Here is a 20,022-nt window from a genome sequence, read left to right on the forward strand (position 1 = left end):
AGCTCTAAGGTTGCATCTGCACTGGGGAAAGGAACCTTTTTTGATGGTGGGGGTCAAAACAGCCTCTTTCAAGTGATGCTGAAGCCAGTTACCCCATCTACACTGGCAGGGCGGACATTTCAAAGCCATTTTGGGGCCGGCAGAAATAGTTTAACATCTGTTATCAAAACAGCCTCATCTTCCTAGTGCAGAGAGTTCCCGAGAATCTCCAGACAGCCCGGCCCATAGACAGCGTCACACCCTACACTGAAACCCAGCATCAGGCACAAGCTGATGAGTGCACCAATCCTTCCAGGCCTCTGCATACCTTTAAAATGAGGTCCCCTTCGTGCAGCAAGCTGTCCTTGGCAGCCAAGCCGGTCTCCGTTATGTGTTTGATAAAGATCTGGCTTCCCAGCTTCAAGCCGTATTCTGCGCCCCAGGAGAGAGACAGACAAGTCAGGTTCAGGGAATGGAACGAGAGAAATACCAGATCTGGGATATCAGGGAGACAGGCCCTCGCTATGAGCCCACAGTACGCAGTGGGAACCCTTGCCCTCCCCTCACGGCTCTAGCTGTAGGGTGAGCCAGGCCATAAACTCCAGTCGCTAAGGCCTGGTGTGCGTACACAAATTGCACGCATTTAACTAGCTCGGTTTCTAAACTGATTTAGTTAACTCAGTGCAATGTGGCCCCAGACCCAGTGTGTGTAGAAGTGAAGATATTCCTTCCAATTCCACCTCCCAAGGCATCCCCTCTGGGGCAGAGCAGTGAAGACAACAGCCAGTAGGAACCATGCACCACTGCTCAGCCTCGCTGGTGTTAAAGGTCCTTAATTTCTGAGTCCTCAAAGTCATCCTGTTCTGTCCCTCCCGCACGCCAGGCAGCCTCCACCAGACTGCAACGAAGAAGGATGGTTCATTAACACGGGATGGGGTTGGTGGAGAGAGAATAGGGAAGCTGCCTCTTACCTTCGCCCTCTTTCTGCTTCACCAGAACAGAGCGGATGGGTTTCATTGGTACCTCCTGGCGCGGCAGCCTCTTGAACCCAGACACTAGCACAAGCCCATTGGTGTCCTCTTCGTGGCCATACCCATTGGTGGAGCGTTGTCTATGGTAACTCTGCCTTTCAGAGCCACTGTCTTGCCTCTGTCTCCTGTTGCTGCCATCCTGGCTCCGCCTTCTACTTCTGGACACCTGCCTTCGATTATCGCTGTTATCCCGATAGTGGCCGGAGCTCCTCTCACTGGAGGAGTCTCCGTCGTAGCCTCTACTGTAATCTGCGTCATCCTGGGGCCTGCTCCGGTTGTAACTGTCGTACCTGTATCCTTTCCCTGTGCTCCGCGGCGATGACTCGTCTCCCTGGTACCCGAATTCCTCATCCGAATCATATCGGACGGTGTTGGGAGAGTGCAAGGAGTCACTGGATAGTGGCTGGGTGGTTTTGGTTACAGGAAGCTGAATTTTCTTTGGTCTCTTCACTGTCTGCAGGTGGGAAGGAAGAAGAATTGGCTGGCAAATGACACGTACTCTGTTAGACACAAACAGCACTCCCAAAAGAGAACCACCCCTGATTTCAAAGCACTTCACTGAGGGAGAAGAGTGACATTATCTTCATTTACAGATGGGGAAAGCCACGGCACAGAGACATTACGTTATTTGCCCAAAGCCCCACAGAGAGTCAGTGACAGAGCTGGGACAGAGGAGCCCCCTGGTTTCTATACTAGAAAGTTGTCTCCCTTGAACTACACTGGCACAGACAAACCGGTTCAGCGCCCCCTCATGAGGACGCAGTTGTGCTGATAGAAAGGTGCTTTGTACCAGTACAGCAAAGGGAAATAACTATACCAGGACAAGGCGCCTTTATACTGATGTAACTGCAGCCACACTGGGGCTTAGCCTGGTGTAACTATTTCAGGAATCACACCTCGAGCCACAATAGTTACACTGGTAAGACTGAAGTGAAGACCAGCCCCACGAGTCCCTTCCTGTAACTCCTACATGTGCGTTGGAGGTGACGGACTCTGCCAACTAATGGGATCCAGACTGTTCCATGGTTCAACAGGCACAGATAAAAGGGAGATGAGCAAAGGAGGAGCCATGTTGTCTCAGATTAAACATGGAGGGGACAGGACATATCAGGAGCCACGTGGTCCCATCTGTTCTTTGAAGAGTAAGCAGCCAGACTGACAAGTGGCCAGTCCCATCAATGCAATGGCATATCGCGGACCTCCCAACATAGCTGATTGCCTGCCTACCTCCACCCTCCCCGCATCCCTTCCTTCCTCAGCTCATGCTCATGACCCAACCATGCCCTTTGTCTCCTTTGCCCCCTCCTGACATTGTGCCTTCCTCCCCGCTGGCTCATGCCTTTGGAACAGCCTCTCGAGTCAGGTGTGTCTAGAGTCATCCTTAAAATACAGCCAGAGCCCCTCGATGCATGAAGCACTCTGCTCACAGTGAGTCCACACTGCACTGTTTGTTCTGTGCTGGGCTGCTGCAGAGTGAGAAGGGCCGTTAACGGGAGATTGCTCTGAGCCCTGGTCTACACTAGGACTTTAGGTCGAATTTAGCAGCATTAAAATCGATGTAAACCTGCACCCGTCCACACGATGAAGCCCTTTATTTCGACTTAAAGGGCTCTTAAAATCGATTTCCTTACTCCACCCCTCACAAGTGGATTAGCGCTTAAATCAGCCTTGCTGGCTCGAATTTGGGGTACTATGGACATAATTCGACGGTATTGGCCTCCGGGAGCTATCCCAGAGTGCTCCATTGTGACCGCTCTGGACAGCACTCTCAACTCAGATGCACTGGCCAGGTAGACAGGAAAAGAACCGCAAACTTTTGAATCTCATTTCCTGTTTGGCCAGCATGGCAAGCTGCAGGTGACCATGCAGAGCTCATCAGCAGAGGTGACCATGATGGAGTCCCAGAATCGCAAAAGAGCTCCAGCACGGACTGAACGGGAGGTATGGGATCTGATCGCTGTTTGGGGAGAGGAATCCGTGCTATCAGAACTCCGTTCCAGTTTTCGAAATGCCAAAACCATTGTCAAAATCTCCCAGGGCATGAAGGACAGAGGCCAAAACAGGGACCCGAAGCAGTGCCGCGTGAAACTGAAGGAGCTGAGGCAAGCCTACCAGAAAACTACAGAGGCGAATGGCCGCTCCGGGTCAGAGCCCCAAACATGCCGCTTCTATGATGAGCTGCATGCCATTTTAGGGGGTTCAGCCACCACTACCCCAGCCGTGTTGTTTGACTCCTTCAATGGAGATGGAGGCAACACGGAAGCAGGTTTTGGGGACGAAGAAGATGATGATGATGAGGTTGTAGATAGCTCACAGCAAGCAAGCGGAGAAACCATTTTTCCCCACAGCCAGGAACTATTTCTCACCCTGGACCTGGAGCCAGTACCCCCCGAACCCACCCAAGGCTGCCTCCTGGACCCAGCAGGCGGAGACGGGACCCCCGGTGAGTGTACCTTTTAAAATACTATACATGGTTTAAAAGCAAGCATGTGAAAGGATTACTTTGCCCTGGCATTCGCGGCTCTCCTGGATGTACTCCTAAAGCCTTTGCAAAAGGTTTCTGGGGAGGGCAGCCTTATTGCGTCCTCCATGGTAGGACACTTTACCACTCCAGGCCAGTAACACGTACTCAGGAATCATTGTAGAACAAAGCATTGCAGTGTATGTTTGCTGCCGTTCAAACAACATCCATTCTTTATCTCTCTGTGTTATCCTCAGGAGAGTGAGATATAATTCATGGTCACCTGGTTGAAATAGAGTGCTTTTCTTCAGGGGACACGCAGAGGAGCCCATTCCTGCTGGGCTGTTTGCCTGTGGCTGAACAGAAATGTTCCCCACTTTTAGCCAAGGGGAGGGGGGAGGGTTGAGGGGGTAGCCTCGCAGTGGGGGGAGGCAAAATGCGACCTTGTAACGAAAGCACATGTGCTATGTATGTAATGTTAACAGCAAGGTTTACCCTGAAAGAGTGTAGCCACTGTTTTATAAAATGTGTCTTTTTAAATACCGCTGTCCCTTTTTTTTTTCCTCCACCAGCTGCATGTGTTTCAATGATCACAGGATCTTCTCCTTCCCAGAGGCTAGTGAAGATTAGAAAGAAAAAAAAATGCACTCAAGATGAAATGTTCTCCGAGCTCATGCTGTCCTCCCACACTGACAAAGCACAGACGAATGCGTGGAGGCAGACAATGTCAGAGTGCAGGAAAGCACAAAATGACCGGGAGGAGAGGTGGCGGGCTGAAGAGAGTAAGTGGCGGGCTGAAGAGAGGACTGAAGCTCAAATGTGCCGGCAGCGTGATGAGAGGAGGCAGGATTCAATGCTGAGGCTGCTGGAGGACCAAACCAGTATGCTCCAGTGTATGGTTCAGCTGCAGCAAAGGCAGCTGGAGCACAGACTGCCACTACAGCCCCTGTGTAACCAACCGCCCTCCTCCCCAAGTTCCATAGCCTCCACACCCAGACGCCCAAGAACGCGTGGGGGGGCCACCGGCCAACCAGCCACTCCGCCACAGAGGATTGCCCAAAAAAAAGAAGGCTGGCATTCAATAAATTTTAAAGTTGTAAACTTTTAAAGTGCTGTGTGGGATTTTCCTTCCCTCCTCCACCACCCCTCCTGGGCTACCTTGGTAGTCATCCCCCTATTTGTGTGATGAATGAATAAAGAATGCATGAATGTGAAGCAACAATGACTTTATTGCCTCTGCAAGCGGTGATTGAAGGGAGGAGGGGAAGGTGGTTAGCTTACAGGGAAGTAGAGTGAACCAAAGGGGGTGGAGGGGGGGTTTCATCAAGGAGAAACAAACAGAACTTTCACACCATAGCCTGGCCAGTCATGAAACTGGTTTTCAAAGCTTCTCTGATGCGTACCGCGCCCTCCTGTACTCTTCTAACCGCGATTTGCCTCAACCTCCCACCCCGCCATAAACGTCTCCCCCTTACTCTCACAGATATTGTGGAGCACACAGCAAGCAGTAATAACAGTGGGAATATTGGTTTCGCTGAGGTCTAAGCGAGTCAGTAAACTGCGCCAGCGCGCCTTTAAACGTCCAAATGCACATTCTACCACCATTCTGCACTTGCTCAGCCTGTAGTTGAACAGCTCCTGACTACTGTCCAGGCTGCCTGTGTATGGCTTCATGAGTCATGGCATTAAGGGGTAGGCTGGGTCCCCAAGGATACATATAGGCATTTCAACACCCCCAACAGTTATTTTCTGGTCTGGGATTAAAGTCCCTTCCTGCAGCTTTTGAAACAGACCAGAGTTCCTGAAGATGCGAGCATCATGCACCTTTCCCGGCCATCCCACGTTGATGTTGGTGAAACGTCCCTTGTGATCCACCAGAGCTTGCAGCACTATCGAAAAGTACCCCTTGTGGTTTATGTACTCGCCGGCTTGGTGCTCTGGTGCCAAGATAGGGATATGGGTTCCGTCTATAGCCCCACCACAGTTAGGGAATCCCATTGCAGCAAAGCCATCCACTATGACCTGCACATTTCCCAGGGTCACTACCCTTCATAGCAGATCTTTGATTGCGTTGGCTACTTGCATCACAGCAGCCCCAACAGTAGATTTGCCCACTCCAAATTGATTCCCAACTGACCGGTAGCTGTCTGGCGTTGCAAGCTTCCACAGGGCTATCGCCACTCTCTTCTCAACTGTGAGGGCTGCTCTCATCTTGGTATTCATGCACCTCAGGGCAGGGGAAAGCAAGTCACAAAGTTCCATGAAAGTGTCCTTACGCATGCGAAAGTTTCGCAGCCACTGGGAATCGTCCCAGACCTGCAACACTATGCAGTCCCACCAGTCTGTGCTTGTTTCCCAAGCCCAGAATCGGTGTTCCACAGCATGAACCTGCCCCATTAGCATCATGATTCCCACATTGCCAGGGCCCATGCTTTCAGAGAAATCTGTGTCCATGTCCTGATCACTCACATGACCGCACTGACGTTGCCTCCTCGCCTGGTATCGCTCTGCCAGGTTCTGGTGCTGCATATACTGCTGGATAATGCGTGTGGTGTTTAATGTGCTCCTAATTGCCAAAGTGAGCTGAGCGGCCTCCGTGCTTGCCTTGGTATGGCGTCTGCACAGAAAAAAGGCGCGGAACGATTGTCTGCCGTTGCTCTGACGGAGGGAGGGGCGACTGATGACATGGCTTACAGGGTTGGCTTCAGGGATCAACAAAGGGGGTGGCTTTACATCAAGGAGTATTTCAGGCAGGACTTCACGGAGGGTTCCAATAAGAAATGGTGCACCTAAGTTATTGTTCTTATTGGAACCAGGAGGTTAGTCTGGCCTCTGATTGATACATGGCTAGATTTACCTCGCTGCACCTTCTCTGTGAGTGACTGCAGTGTGACCTAGAGGAATGAGTCCCCTAGACGGGGGAGGGGGGGAGGCAAATGAGTACAAAACAAATCTGGTCTATTTCTTGTTTTGATCCACTCCATCTATCTTTTACATCTTTGGCTGGCAACAGATGGTGCAGAAGGACTGCATGCCATCCACATCTCATGGCTGCTCGGCAGAAAATGGTACAATAGGACTGCTAACCATCCTCATCTCTTGCCTGCCCGGCAGAAGATGATGCAATAGGACTGCTAGCAATCCGTATCGCCTGCCTGCTCACCATACGACGGTTCAATAGGACTGACTGCAGGACTAAAGAGAATGACCTGATCAAGTCACTCCAAATTTAGTCCCTGCGCCCATGTCTGCCCAGGCGCTCCCAGCCGACGTGGCCAGGAGCACCTCGGACATGACGATGACGGCTACCAGTCGTACTGTACCGTCTGCTGCCAGCAGGCAATGGGTTGCTGCTGCTGTGTAGCAATGCCGTACCGCGTCTGCCAGCACCCAGGAGACGTACGGTGACAGTGAGTTGAGCGGGCTCCATGCTTGCCGTGGTATGGCGTCTGCACAGGTAACTCAGGAAAAAAGGCGCGAAACGATTGTCTGCCCTTGCTTTCACGGAGGGAGGGAGGGAACGGGGGCCTGACGATATGTACCCAGAACCACCCGCGACAACGTTTTAGCTCCATCAGGCATTGGGATCTCAACCCAGAATTCCAATGGGCAGCGGAGACTGCGGGAACTGTGGGATAGCTACCTACAGTGCAACGCTCCGGAAGTCGACTCTAGCCTCGGTACTGTGGAAGTGCTCAGCCGAGTTAATGCACTTAGAGCATTTTCTGTGGGGGGGGACACACTCGAATATATAAAACCGATTTCTAAAAAACGACTTCTATAAATTCGACCTTATTCCGTAGTGTAGACATACCCTGAGGCAGTCTCAGGCATTCAGAGCAGCTCCACAAGAGCAGGAACAAAGGTCCCAGAGCCACTTTGCCGAGTAGGGCCCATTCAGAAGGGCATGATCTACGAGGGCTCTCCATCTGATTGAAGGCTCCCCCCACTCTGCCAACACTGGCCTGAGACAGAAGCGAGCACAGGACTTGGAGCCAGGAACTTCTGGTTAGAAGCTAAAATTTTAATAGGTCATTTTTGGGGGCAGCCTATATATGGGGTAATTTGGTTCCCAGTTTCCTACTACAAATTCTGGACCAGGCCCTGGACTGACGTGTGACGTACCTATTTTCAGATCTGTCTACGTACATGGATTTTTAGAGAGATTTGAAAATCTAGTTTTAAACAAAAGTGCGGATGCAGTTTTACTTCTGGTGCTGCTACTCACTACCCCAGCATGTTTGCAGTTGGCTTTGAGCTGCGATTGCCTACAGTTAATCCTAGAAAAAGAACAGGTGGACTTGTGGCACCTTAGAGACTAACAAATTTATTTGAGCATAAGCTTTCGTGAGCATCTGATGAAGTGAGCTGTAGCTCACGAAAGCTTATGCTCAAATAGATTTGTTAGTCTCTAAGGTGCCACAAGTACTCTTGTTCTTTTTGCGAATACAGACTAACACGGCTGCTACTCTGAAAGCTGTAATTATTTCTAGAGTTATCCTCTTTCATAATTTTAAAAGTTTGCAAGGAGTTAGTGCCCTGCAATATTTTAAGATGCTGTTGATTCCTGCGGGTAATTTGCCAGGTTAACAGGGACCAAGACATGCCAATCTAAACAAGCCATGGGGTGGAAGAACCAGGGCTGTAGCTAACCATGAAATGCTTGGTAGAAAGTGGACCCAAATTCAGCCCTGGTGTAAGTGGATGAGGCCTCACTTATTCAGGGTACATCTGCACTACAAAGTTAATTCGAGTTGCTGCTCTTGAGTGAGAGCGGCCACTCTCCAGCTGCGGTGTCCACACTAAGCAAAGGAGTACTTGTGGCTCCTTGGAGACTAACAAATGTATTTGAGCATAAGCTTTTGGGAGCTACAGCTCACTTCATTGGATGCATGCAGTGGAAAATACAGTGGGGACATTTTATATACACAGAGAACATGAAACAATGGGTGTTACCATACAGACTGTAACAAGAGTGATCAGGAAAGGTGAGCTATTACCAGCAGGAGAGCTGGGGGGTGGAGGGGGCCAGAGGAAGCTTTTGTAGTGATAATCAAGGTGGGCCATTTCCAGCAGTTTACAAGGACAGTAGGAGGGGAAATAAACACCTACGCTCCACTGACTCCTGGGTGGAACTAAGACTTCTGGGAGCATGTCCCATAGTTCTTTGCACTTCAGTAACTGCTTCACTGGCCAGCTCTTTGAATTCACTCTCAGTTAATTATTGAAGAACTTGTTTGTTTCTCTGGGCCCATGGGGGGAATTGTGGGAAGGCACAGGAGGACCAGCGGCTCTCAAGTGGAGCAAGCCTGCATCCACACTGCAGAGCGGTGGTGTTAGCAGCTGACAAGTTGTATGAACTCGAGCATTAGTCTGCACTAGAATCATAGAATATCAGGGTTGGAAGGGACCTCAGGAGGTCATCTAGTCCAACCCCCTGCTCAAAGCAGGACCAATCCCCAATTAAATCATCCCAGCCAGGGCTTTGTCAAGCCTGACCTTAAAAACTTCTAAGGAAGGAGATTCTACCACCTCCCTAGGGAACGCATTCCAGTGTTTCACCACCCTCCTAGTGAAAAAGTTTTTCCTAATATCCAACCTAAACCTCCCCCACTGCAACTTGAGACCATTACTCCTTGTCCTGTCCTCTTCTACCACTGAGAATAGTCTAGAACCATCCTCTCTGGAACCACCTCTCAGGTAGTTGAAAGCAGCTATCAAATCCCTCCTCATTCTTCTCTTCTGCAGACTAAACAATCCCGGTTCCCTCAGCCTCTCCTCATTAGTCATGTGTTCCAGACTCCTAATCATTTTTGTTGCCCTTCGCTGGACTCTCTCCAATTTATCCACATCCTTCTTGTAGTGTGGGGCCCAAAACTGGACACAGTACTCCAGATGAGGCCTCACCAATGTCGAATAGATGGGGACGATCACGTCCCTCGATCTGCTCGCTATGCCCCTACTTCTACATCCCAAAATGCCATTGGCCTTCTTGGCAACAAGGGCACACTGCTGACTCATATCTAGCTTCTCGTCCACTGTCACCCCTAGGTCCTTTTCCGCAGAACTGCTGCCTAGCCATTCGGTCCCTAGTCTGTAGCTGTGCAGTGGGTTCTTCCGTCCTAAGTGCAGGACCCTGCACTTATCCTTATTGAACCTCATCAGATTTCTTTTGGCCCAATCCTCCAATTTGTCTAGGTCCCTCTGTATCCTATCCCTGCCCTCCAGCGTATCTACCACTCCTCCCAGTTTAGTATCATCCGCAAATTTGCTGAGAGTGCAATCCACACCATCCTCCAGATCATTTATGATGATATTGAACAAAACCAGCCCCAGGACCGACCCCGGGGCACTCCACTTGACCCGGCTGCCAACTAGACATGGAGCCATTGATCACTACCCGTTGAGCCCGACAATCTAGCCAACTTTCTACCCACCTTATAGTGCATTCATCCAGCCCGCACTTCTTTAACTTGCTGACAAGAATACTGTGGGAGACCGTGTCAAAAGCTTTGCTAAAGTCAAGAAACAATACATCCACTGCTTTCCCTTCATCCACAGAACCAGTAATCTCATCATAGAAGGCGATTAGATTAGTCAGGCATGACCTTCCCTTGGTGAATCCATGCTAACTGTTCCTGATCACTTTCCTCTCCTCTAAGTGCTTCAGGATTGATTCTTTGAGGACCTGCTCCATGATTTTTCCGGGGACTGAGGTGAGGCTGACTGGCCTGTAGTTCCCAGGATCCACTAACTAAGGCTTTAGCTTATACCCTCTGATGGGCCAGAAAACTGGAGTTAGTAGCATCATCACAGTCCAGTTAAGGACGGAGTGTGAGAATAGGACTCAAGCTAGGGACACAACACACATTCTCACTGGAATTAACTGCGCAAGGGAGTTGCAGCCAGTTCCATGAGGGCTGCGTTTAATCCAAGGACAGACAAGTGGAACATCCAGGTGGGAAAACTTGCCCCACATCAAGGCTTTACGCTGGACCCTTGTTACCTCTCCTCCCACCCAAGCCAAGTCAGCCCCTCCCAGGCAGGATGCTTACAATGTTAGCTAACTTGCCACAGGTTTTGAGCGTCTGGATGGCAAAGGAGGAGGACACGTTCTCCATGGAAAGGCCGTTCACCATCACAATGTGATCTCTCGTCCTGGAAAGGAAAGACTCAAGTCAGGCAGATCCCTTGCCAGGGCACAGGGGAGAGTGCGATAAGGCTCTCGAGTGGCTAGGAGCAGCCCCTCAGCCCAGGCAAATGCCTCTGCAGTGACAGTCTAACCCACTTTTCACCCCCGGACAGTCTGCTGATGGGGAGCATGTTCATTTGCAGTTCTGAAAAGGCAGGTCCCACCCCAGAAAGGGCAGGAGACCCTCCCAGGTCCAAAATCCCCATGTCCTCCAATCTGCACCCCCACTGGCCTCTTCTTTCCCCAACTCCACCCCCCAGTCTGCCTCCTGACACCAAGGCAGGAGCCAGCAGCTAGAAAGGCAGATCCCCTCAGGGAGCTAGCGTAGCAGGGACTTTCCCAGCAGCTGCTACTCTCCCCTTCCTCCCACACTAGTGACCCCAGCAGACCTGCCTCCCAACCCCCACGAGGCATGTTCTGAGCATATGACTGGAGCCAGGACCTCCCGGGTTCTAACTGACTCCCTTGCTGACCTTCAGCCAATCATGCCCCTCTCTGTGCCTCAGTTTCCCCATCTGCAAAACAGAGAAGACGATAGCAACTCCTAGCTGCAGATCAGCAAGTGTTTGAAGTGTTGCTTCCTCTCATGAGTAGAGAGGGACCCGAATCCAAGATACCCCAGAACCTGGGGAAGTTTGGATCCTCTTTGCTCACAACGCTTTCCTCAGTGAATCCTTCTGGCTCCAACAGCCACTCACTGGAGCCTGCCAGCTGCTGGTCCACCGGGTACCACATCTGAGACAACGATAGAGGGGTCCCCAGCCAAGCCGCTGGGACGGTCCCTGCCTCCTGAGATGGCGATGCCAAAGCCCCTTCGAGGGTCCTAGTGCGACAGATACATACAAGGTCAGGCTCTGCACAGAGGATGCCGGCTGCAGATGGAAGGGGGAGGGCACGGTGGGTGGGCAGGCATTTCTGAGTGGCTGCTAAGCCCTGCTGTAAGCCACTTCCTTGGCAGGCCAGTTGCATCGCTGCCATGAAGGGGCTCCTACGGCCAGATTCAGCTACTAGCTCAGTACCACAAGGAAGCTCACGCTGCTGGGGGGCTGCTTGGCACTGGCCAGGCACTTCTCGGGTCACCCCAGCTGGCTTGCGCTGCCAGGCTGGCGTCAGCAGGGCCCCATGGGGAAGCAGCTCACGCTGCTAGGAGCCCAGCTGCTAGGAGCCCAGTCACATCGGAAGGCAGAGGGCTCCAGTCAGGGGGCTTGGCTGATCCGCAGTGTCACCGCCCACGATGAAAGCCCCGACGCCCACCCTCCCGAGGGAGACAGCGCAGTGAACAAGCAAAGGGGTGGGGCCGGCTCACCTTGCTCAGCGACACAGTGTGCTGCTCCCAGATGACCATCTCCTCCATGGCTGTAACCTGGGAGCCCGGGGAAAACAGGACGGTCAATTAACAAAATCAGATTGTTGCCCCAGTCTCCAGAGACGGGGGAGGGGTGGCCAATTTGCTCCTGTCACTTCTCTAGACCCCCAGAGATCTGGGCCTACTAGAAATCACTTTTAGCTGCAAAGAAACAAGCTGCCTTTTTCCTAAGGAGGTAACTGGCCATGGCTAGGGCTCCCATGTCCCCCTCCCCCCTAAACCCAGCGTTTAAATAAAAGACTTGCCCCTTCAGCTGCAGAGAGAGCATCTCCTATTAAGGGTGTGTCCAGGCCAGTGAAGCTAAGTGTGCTACAAACAGACGGCAACTCTCAGCATACAGAGGTCAACAGCAGGCTCATCTGAACGCAATGAGATCAGATGAAGCCAGGGAGGCAGTGTTATAGCAAGGGACAGAAGCACTGTAAATCACTTAATTAACCCGTGCCTCAGTTTCCCCAAACTGAAACAGGGATTATACCAGTCTACATCAACAGGGGATTAGGGAGGTTTATTGATGTTTTTCGAGCATTTAGGGAGAAAGCTTCTTCATTAATTTCTGGAACCTGATACCCATAATGGTTCTGTTTAAAAGGGCCCAGTTTAGTCTGTGTTCTGGATTACACCTGCTGAGACAGTCCCAGATTTGCAGGGTCTAATCCTGAATTCTCCACCAGAAGGGAACAGTGGGAGCGGAGAAAGAAAGTTGGAGGAGGGAAGAGACCAGCAAATTCCACCAGGACTGCGTCTACTTATTGTGAAAATCAACATTGCCTTCCCAGAGCCAGTAACTGCACAAGAGACAGTCAAAAGAAAAGGAGGACTTGTGGCACCTTAGAGACGAACCCATTTATTTGAGCATGAGCTTTCGTGAGCTACAGCTCACTTCATCGGATGTGATAGTCAGTTACCTCACACATGGTCCCTGACTTGAACGAATCTATTCAAACTAGGAAGAAGGACCAAGTTTATCTTTGTCAGAGGAACAAATCAGCCTCTGACAGTTCCTACTGGATGTTTGTCTATCAAAAGACAACAATAAGTGCAAATATCACTTTTTCCATTCACAGAGCTCAATCCTACGAATACTAATAGCACCATTCACAGCTGGGGAAGCTGAAATGCAAACAGAGACGTGACTAACCCCAGAGCACATGGAGTGACAGAGCCAGGCACAGAACTTAGCCCCAGACCCTTGCCCCATGCTCTGGCATGGAATTAAGCAGCGTGAGGAGGCCAGTGATCCAAGAACAGGTAAGAGCAGAAGCCTGCATGGTTACTTATTGCTAAACAATTCACATGGGCACTTGAGAATTAAGCTGTGCGACTAGCTAGCAGAGCACACAGCGGGTGCCCCCTCCTTGCTATCTCTGCTCACTCCTCCTCTTTGTGTTCCCACAGAGGGTCTTAAACACACCAACCCAGTAAGCGGAGTCCCTGGAGGAGGCAAGTGAGGCTGGCATGGTGCGGAGAGCAGGGCACACACTGACCACCTCCACGGCCTGCCCCGGGGAGCTGGAGAACTCAGGCCTTGGCCAGAACGCAGACAGGAGCTTGTTCCGAGTCAGTCGGCTGCCAGACGCTGGAGAAGCATCAGTAGCCCCGCAACGGCCCCAATTTGGAACCCAGCTCAAGTGGACACAGCAGCAGCAGAGCCCCAGATGGATCAGGCGGGCGGCATGTGAATCACCTCACCGGCCTTTCCTCTGGGGATTCAAGTGCAATTGTCTGCAGTCCACGTCCATGTGGGAAGCAGAGGGGCTTTTAGCCAAAATGAAACTCCTGCCTTCCAGGGAGAGAGTGATTAGGAGTCAAAGACCCACAAATGCTGCGCTTGCAGTTATTGTAACCCACAGAGTTTAGAAAAGCTGCATGTTAGAAGCCTCACCAATTGGGTTATCGCAGACCTCCTCCTTGGCCTGCCCAGGGGTCAGACTGCACCAGATACAGTCCACCAGGTTACACACGGGCCCGTGACTTTAAAGTATCTATTCAAACTAGGGAGGGGAATCGGGTTTATCTACAGGTCAGCCAATATGCAAGGACAGATGACAGTTCCTACTGCATGTCGGTCTATCAAAGGACAACATACAATGAGCACTGGTACAGCATTTAATAAACGGTAAATTATAGGTTAACAACATACAGTAAGTGCTTATACAGCAGTTTCCAATAATAGAGTTCAATAATAATATCACCCATTTACCGATGGGGAAACTGAGGTACAGAGCACAGACGTGACTAATCCCAGAGCACATGGAGTGACAAAGCCAGGAACAGAACTCCAGTCCCATACCCTAGCCCCTGCTCCCCAGCGCACTGATGCACAATTAAGCAGCGTGAGGTCTGTGGTCCAAGAAAGGTAAAAGCAGAAGCCTGCATGTTCTCAGCCTGGTTTCAAGTATGGAGCAGACGGTGCATTCTGAATGAGCAGGCCCATGCTGCAAGGTTGTTATTAGGCACCTGCAGTCTCAAAACTACGGTAACCAAACACCGAGCAGTTCAGATCTTGATGGACAGCCTGGTGTACGAGAGGTGGGAAAGGATCCGCGATTGATCAAGTAACCCAGACCATACCCCCGCCGAGGGTAGGACTGTCTGCAGGGAGGCTGGACCCCAGAAAATTGGCAGAGGTGCATGGAAAATGCTCTCCCATTGTGCCAGCTCCAGCCGCCACCCACCCCACGATTTTGAGCATTAACAGCCAGCCCCGGAAAAGGGTGAAGTCTCGAGATCTCCCAGTCTCTGCTCCTCCTCAGCAGCTGGTTTTGAACATCAGGCACCACCCTCCCAGCACCTTTGTCCCCTCAGTGAAAAAACCAACAGCCGGCATCCAGAGAATGAACCTCCAGCACCAGCCGCATCACCTAGGACTGGTCACTTTTCAGTGACCACCACGGCCCTGACTCTGCCCTACGCAAGGTTGCCAACCCTCCAGGACTGGCTGGGAGTCTCCAGGAATGAAAGAGTAATTTTTAATTAAAGAGATTGTCATGTGATGAAAGCTCCAGGAATACATCCAACCAAAATTGGCAACCCTAGCCCCAGGACTGCGTCAGTGGAATTACACCAACACCGAACCAGAGTAAGTGTGGAGGCTCAGGCCCAAAAGCTCTTATCAGTGTTGAGAAAACCGCTCACAAACAACCCCCCAACCCAAGCAGATCAGCCGGGCTGATCATTCCCTCAGCTGAAAGTGTATCTGTTAGCAGGACAAGAGGCATTCCACAACCCAAGAGGAGGAATCCCGAGCAGGAAAGACATCCAGATGCCTAAAGAAGGAAACAGCCAAAAGGTGGTGTAAGCAAAAAGGACAGGTGGACAAAAAGACTCCAGGAATTGGAGAGAGGGTTTGAAATCCACAAGCTGCAGAGACTGATCAAACCTGGATCATCTTGCTTCCTTCTGCAGAGCTGATACAGTCAATAGTGAACAGACCAGGCCCTGCAGTTGCTGCACTGCAGGATACAATTAGAGAAGGGAGCAAGCCGCAAACTTCAGATCCATATTTAAAATACCCCGAAAGTTTGAGGGAGCTCTGATTCAGGCCCCTTTCTAGCCAAACCTTCCGTCTGCAGGGGAAATTACGCATCAGGTGGAATCCCTAGGTTCAGCAGACAGAGCATCCCCCCAGCACAGGATTTCTCAGAACAGCTGGCGTAGCAAAGTAGTAAACACAACGTGACAAGAAAGCAAAATACACCACCACCCAAATCTGGATATGCCTGAAAAAATTAATGTTTGCAGGTTACTGGAGGGGAGGGAGAGCTCAGTGGTTTGAGCATTGGCCTGCTAAACCCAGGGTTGTGAGTTCAACCCTTGAGGGGGTCATTTAGGGATGTGGGGGAAAAATTGGGGATTGGTCCTGCTTTGAGCAGGGGGTTGGACTAGATACCTCCTGAGGTCCCTTCCAACCAATTCTATGATTCTACAGCATGAGAAGCGATAGGATGGTGCAACCACATGCAGAGCATGTCTGCACCGTGCACAGAGCCAGTCCAGGTCAAAGGGGGTTTTGCCATTGGCTTTAACGGGAGCAGGATGGGCTGTGAGCAGACTTTCCTCAGAATCATCCTGATGTTTGCATCTCCTTCCCTCTTGAACTAGGTTGCTGGTGCAGATCTCAGCCAGGCTGGGAGTGAGCAAAAGCTGCTGCCATTGGCTGTTGGAGGCCCTATGCGAAATGCGTTTGGCAGGTCTCAATCCATGCACAAAGCCAGTCCTCACGGAGGAGCAAGCCCATCACGGAAGCCATCACACCCGATGCCCGGCGGTCACGCTCGGCCCGGGCGCCCGGGGCAGAATGGGCCGCGAGGCTGGTCTCCCCACTGGAGGGGCCCCTCTAGGTCAGGGCTGGGGGCAGTGCGTAAGGGGACACTTTCACGATTGCTGCCTGCCTCGTACCTGTTCTCCACAGGAGCCAGGGTGGGTCCATCACCAGCACAACATTCTGCACACGGGCAGAGCGGCTGACAGCGCTCAGCGCTGTGCAGAGCCAAGAGTGGAGAACGGAACCCTGCGGCGCTGCCCTTTGGGGAGTTCCCAACCCTCTCCCCTCCCCACCCCCGCTTGGATAAGATTGTTTTCTTCGCCTGGAATTGCTGTCCTTTGAACAGGCTGCTGCGGAACTGGAGCAAGATAAACCCTGTTTCTCCCTTCAGATTGTTCCCCTGCCCCACGACGGCTGTCACCACACACAGCACTTGCAAAGCTACTGGCCCAGGAGCTGTTTCGCTGGACACGCACACACCTGCTGGAAAAAGAGACTTGCCTGAAATCTTACAGCCATATTCCACAAAGCCCCAGGCTGCTGGCTGCTCCCATGGGCAGGGCTGGCCCTGGGGACGAAAGGTTCCAGGAGCTCCAAGCAGCAAGGGAGACGATCTATGCGGAGCAGGTGTGCAGAGGCCGAGAGATTCTGTGGTCAGCTGCAAGGTTCGGGCACTTTACAATCAGTTCTTCCTTCTCCCAGGGAGATGGGGGCTTACACCTGCTGCTCCGGCTCCTCCCCTGTTCCACGGCCCGCCTCCTGCTGACACAGCCAGGTGCGGGACACACCTATTCCAAGAGACCAGGCTGACGTGCGCTCAGGTGACCAGCTGACCTGTGGTCCCAGCCAGTCTCCTGCCTGGACTTCGTTCTCATCTGGTACAAGGCTCCAGGCCAGGATTTCCCGGCAGCTGGGCCAGGGGAACAGAGCTGGCTTTGGCTAGAGAGCTGCAGGTTAGGTGCAGGCAGGAAACAGGGAATGCAGCATGCAGGTAAGGGCGCCGGACACAGATTCCAGCTGCCCCAGGCAGGGAGCCTCTCTGCGCTCTTGGGAGGAAGGAGAATGCCGAGCAAAGAGTGTTTTTGCCACCCCGCCATCCCACTAATGATGCATCCACAAGAGAATGGTTCCCAGTCACCATAAACGGATTTGCACTAGATGAGATTTAATGGCACCAGGACTCCTGGGTTCTGAGAGGTAATGGGAGCTCGTGGTAAAGCCAGAGGGTCCGTCTGCACAGCGAAAGCTGGCCTGGGCTCACCTACTGCAGCTGGCTTGGCCCCAGCTAACTCCAGGAGCAGTGAAGACAGCGCAGCCTGGGCACCAGAGCAGGCATTACAAGCCAGGCAGGGTGACCAGACCGGAAGCGTGAAAAATCGGGACTCGGGTTGGGGGTAATAGGCTTCTATATAAGAAAAATCCTCAAATATCGGGACTGTCCCTATAAAATCGGGACATCTGGTCACCCTAAGCCAGGCATGGGCTCTGGCTCTGTATTGAGCTCACTAGCCCGCTCTGAAGCCTTCCTACTTTGTTACTGGGGCTAGCTCGGTGGATGAGCCTGTGCCCAGCTTTCACTCCATAAGCAGACCCAGAGTCAGGACTCCAGGGTTGCTTCTCCAGCCACTGACTTCGCATTGCTTTGGGCAAGTCACCTCAGTTTCCCCATTTGTAAAATGGGACCCCTAATCCTTATGCTATACATAGTACTGCAGTATCCCCCAGAGGCATAGCTGGCATCAAATTAATGCTCATTAACATGGGTAAGCTACTGTGACGTCCCCGCTGAAAGGAGCTATACAAGCACAAAGCATTAGTATCCTTCTGGCGAGGAGGGGTCAGCCCACGCTGCATCCTCACACATTTCATAGCATGGACCACACCTTGGCTGGTGGACACCTCTCCTCCTATTCATGATCACGAGCCATCTGTCTTGCCATTCATGAGCATTCGGCCTCACTTCCCTGGGGCAAATGACAGCAATTTGGAAAGTTTGTTGATGCATTTTAACAGCTGGAAACGTGGAGAAGCCGGTTCCATGGGATCTCTCTGCAGGCTGCAGTCTGGGAGCGACTAGATTAGCTCACCTCTCCTGTAGCCTCCCACGATGTTCCTTTATCTCTGGCTTTAGCAGGCCATAAGGAATGGAGCTGGTTGTGATTTTCTGTGTCAGGCTGAGTGCTGCAGGACACCTGCAGGATTCCTCTCTCTCATGTGCAGCATTGTTTGACAGCCTACACTCAGCGCCTTGTTTGCTGCACGCAAAGAGCAGCGCAGGGATTCGGGCTTTTGCCTCTGTTCGCAGTAAGTCTGCTCTTTGCTTTGCAACAGATGTTTACATTTGGAAAAGGCAATAGGAGAATCCTGGTATGAGCACAGGATTGCAAACAGCCCCAAGGTCAGCCCAGAGTGAAAAGGGAACGGGCCTAACATGTTCTCTTCTATTTAGGTTCTTATACCACCCTCATCACCACAGGATCTGGGCACCTTCCAGCCATGCATTAAGCACGGTGATTAACATCTGTCATGCGTTTGTTCTCTCCTCCTCTCCGCAGGGGCAGAAGTGTGTGCAGCGGAGTGTTTTGTTGTGGATTTTTTTTTGGTAATCACACACACACAGGCGCCAATTTTTGTTGGCGTCGGTGGGTGCTCGCGCCCCCCCTACCCCGACTCCGTCCCCTCACTGTCCCTATTTGACCCCTCCCCAAAACCCCACCCCGGTCCCGCCACTTCCCGGAGCCTGCCCTATTCCTCCTCCTCTCTCCCAGCGCTTGCGCCGCGAAACAACTGTTTCGCGGCACAAGTGCTGGGAAGGAGTGGGGAGAAGCAGGACGCGGCAGCGCGTTCAGGGGAGGAGGCAGAGGCAGCGGTGAGCTGGGGCGGGGAGCTGCCGGTGGGTGCAGAGGACCCACCAATTTTTCCTTGTGGGTGCTCCAGCCCCAGAGTACCCACTGAGTCGGCGCCTATACGCACACGCCCACACACACACACACACACACTCGGTGCAGAAGGTGGGGAGGTTTGTGATGGTCATTAGCTCCAGGGGGAGTTCATTGCATGTCTACACAGCAATGTAAGCCCAGGGGCAGTGGGACTTGGGTCAGCTCACCTGTGTCAGGGAACCCTGGTCTTGACTGTCTACACCGCATTTTAATCCTAGGCTAGGGATGGTCTCATCTGTGGTCAAACCAAGTGCTCTGGCAGCCATACTGTGGTGCACAGGCCCAAGTCAAAGGAAACGTATTCCAAAGTTCTAGCACTCCCACCACCTACCAGTGTTGACACTCTAGCCCAGGGGCGGGCAAACTACGGTCCGTGGGCCGGACCCAGCCCGCCAGCCATTTTAAGACGGCCCTTGAGCTCCTGCTGGGGAATGGGGTCTGGGGCTTGCCCCACTCCTGCGCTCCAGCTGGGGAGCAGGGTTGGGGGCCGCTCCACGCGGCTCCCAGAAGCAGCAGCATGCCCCTCCTCTGGCTCCTACATGTAGGGGCAGCCAGGGAACTCTGCTCTACACGCTGCCCCCGCCCCAAGCGCCGCCCCTACAGCTCCCATTGGCCGGGAACCGCAGCCAAGGGGAGCTGCAGGGGCGGTGCCTGCAGATGGGGCAGCATGGAGAGCTGCCTGGCTGTGCCTCTGCATAGGAGCCGGGAAAGGGACATGCCATTGCTTCCGGAAGCCGCTTCAGTTAAGAGCTGGCTGGAGCCTGCACCCCTGAGCCTCTCCCCA

General features: G+C 52.3%; 1 protein-coding gene across 1 annotated transcript in view; it reads right to left on the reverse strand.

Annotated features, from left to right (window-relative positions):
• The window catches only part of TJP3 (tight junction protein 3), a 59,891-nt gene that overhangs the window by 28,025 nt on the left and 11,844 nt on the right, over window positions 1–20,022 (reverse strand). The window contains exons 2-6 of the mRNA XM_073324097.2: window positions 11,970–12,026; window positions 11,362–11,486; window positions 10,527–10,629; window positions 951–1,464; window positions 308–411 (exon numbers count right to left, since the gene is read on the reverse strand). Of these exons, the coding sequence (XP_073180198.1) occupies window positions 308–411; window positions 951–1,464; window positions 10,527–10,629; window positions 11,362–11,486; window positions 11,970–12,017 (894 nt within the window). The 5' untranslated portion in view covers window positions 12,018–12,026. The remainder of the gene's footprint in view (window positions 1–307; window positions 412–950; window positions 1,465–10,526; window positions 10,630–11,361; window positions 11,487–11,969; window positions 12,027–20,022) is intronic.

This window comes from Lepidochelys kempii, chromosome 25 (genome assembly GCF_965140285.1).
Source record: "Lepidochelys kempii isolate rLepKem1 chromosome 25, rLepKem1.hap1, whole genome shotgun sequence".
Lineage (NCBI taxonomy): Eukaryota > Metazoa > Chordata > Testudines > Cheloniidae > Lepidochelys > Lepidochelys kempii.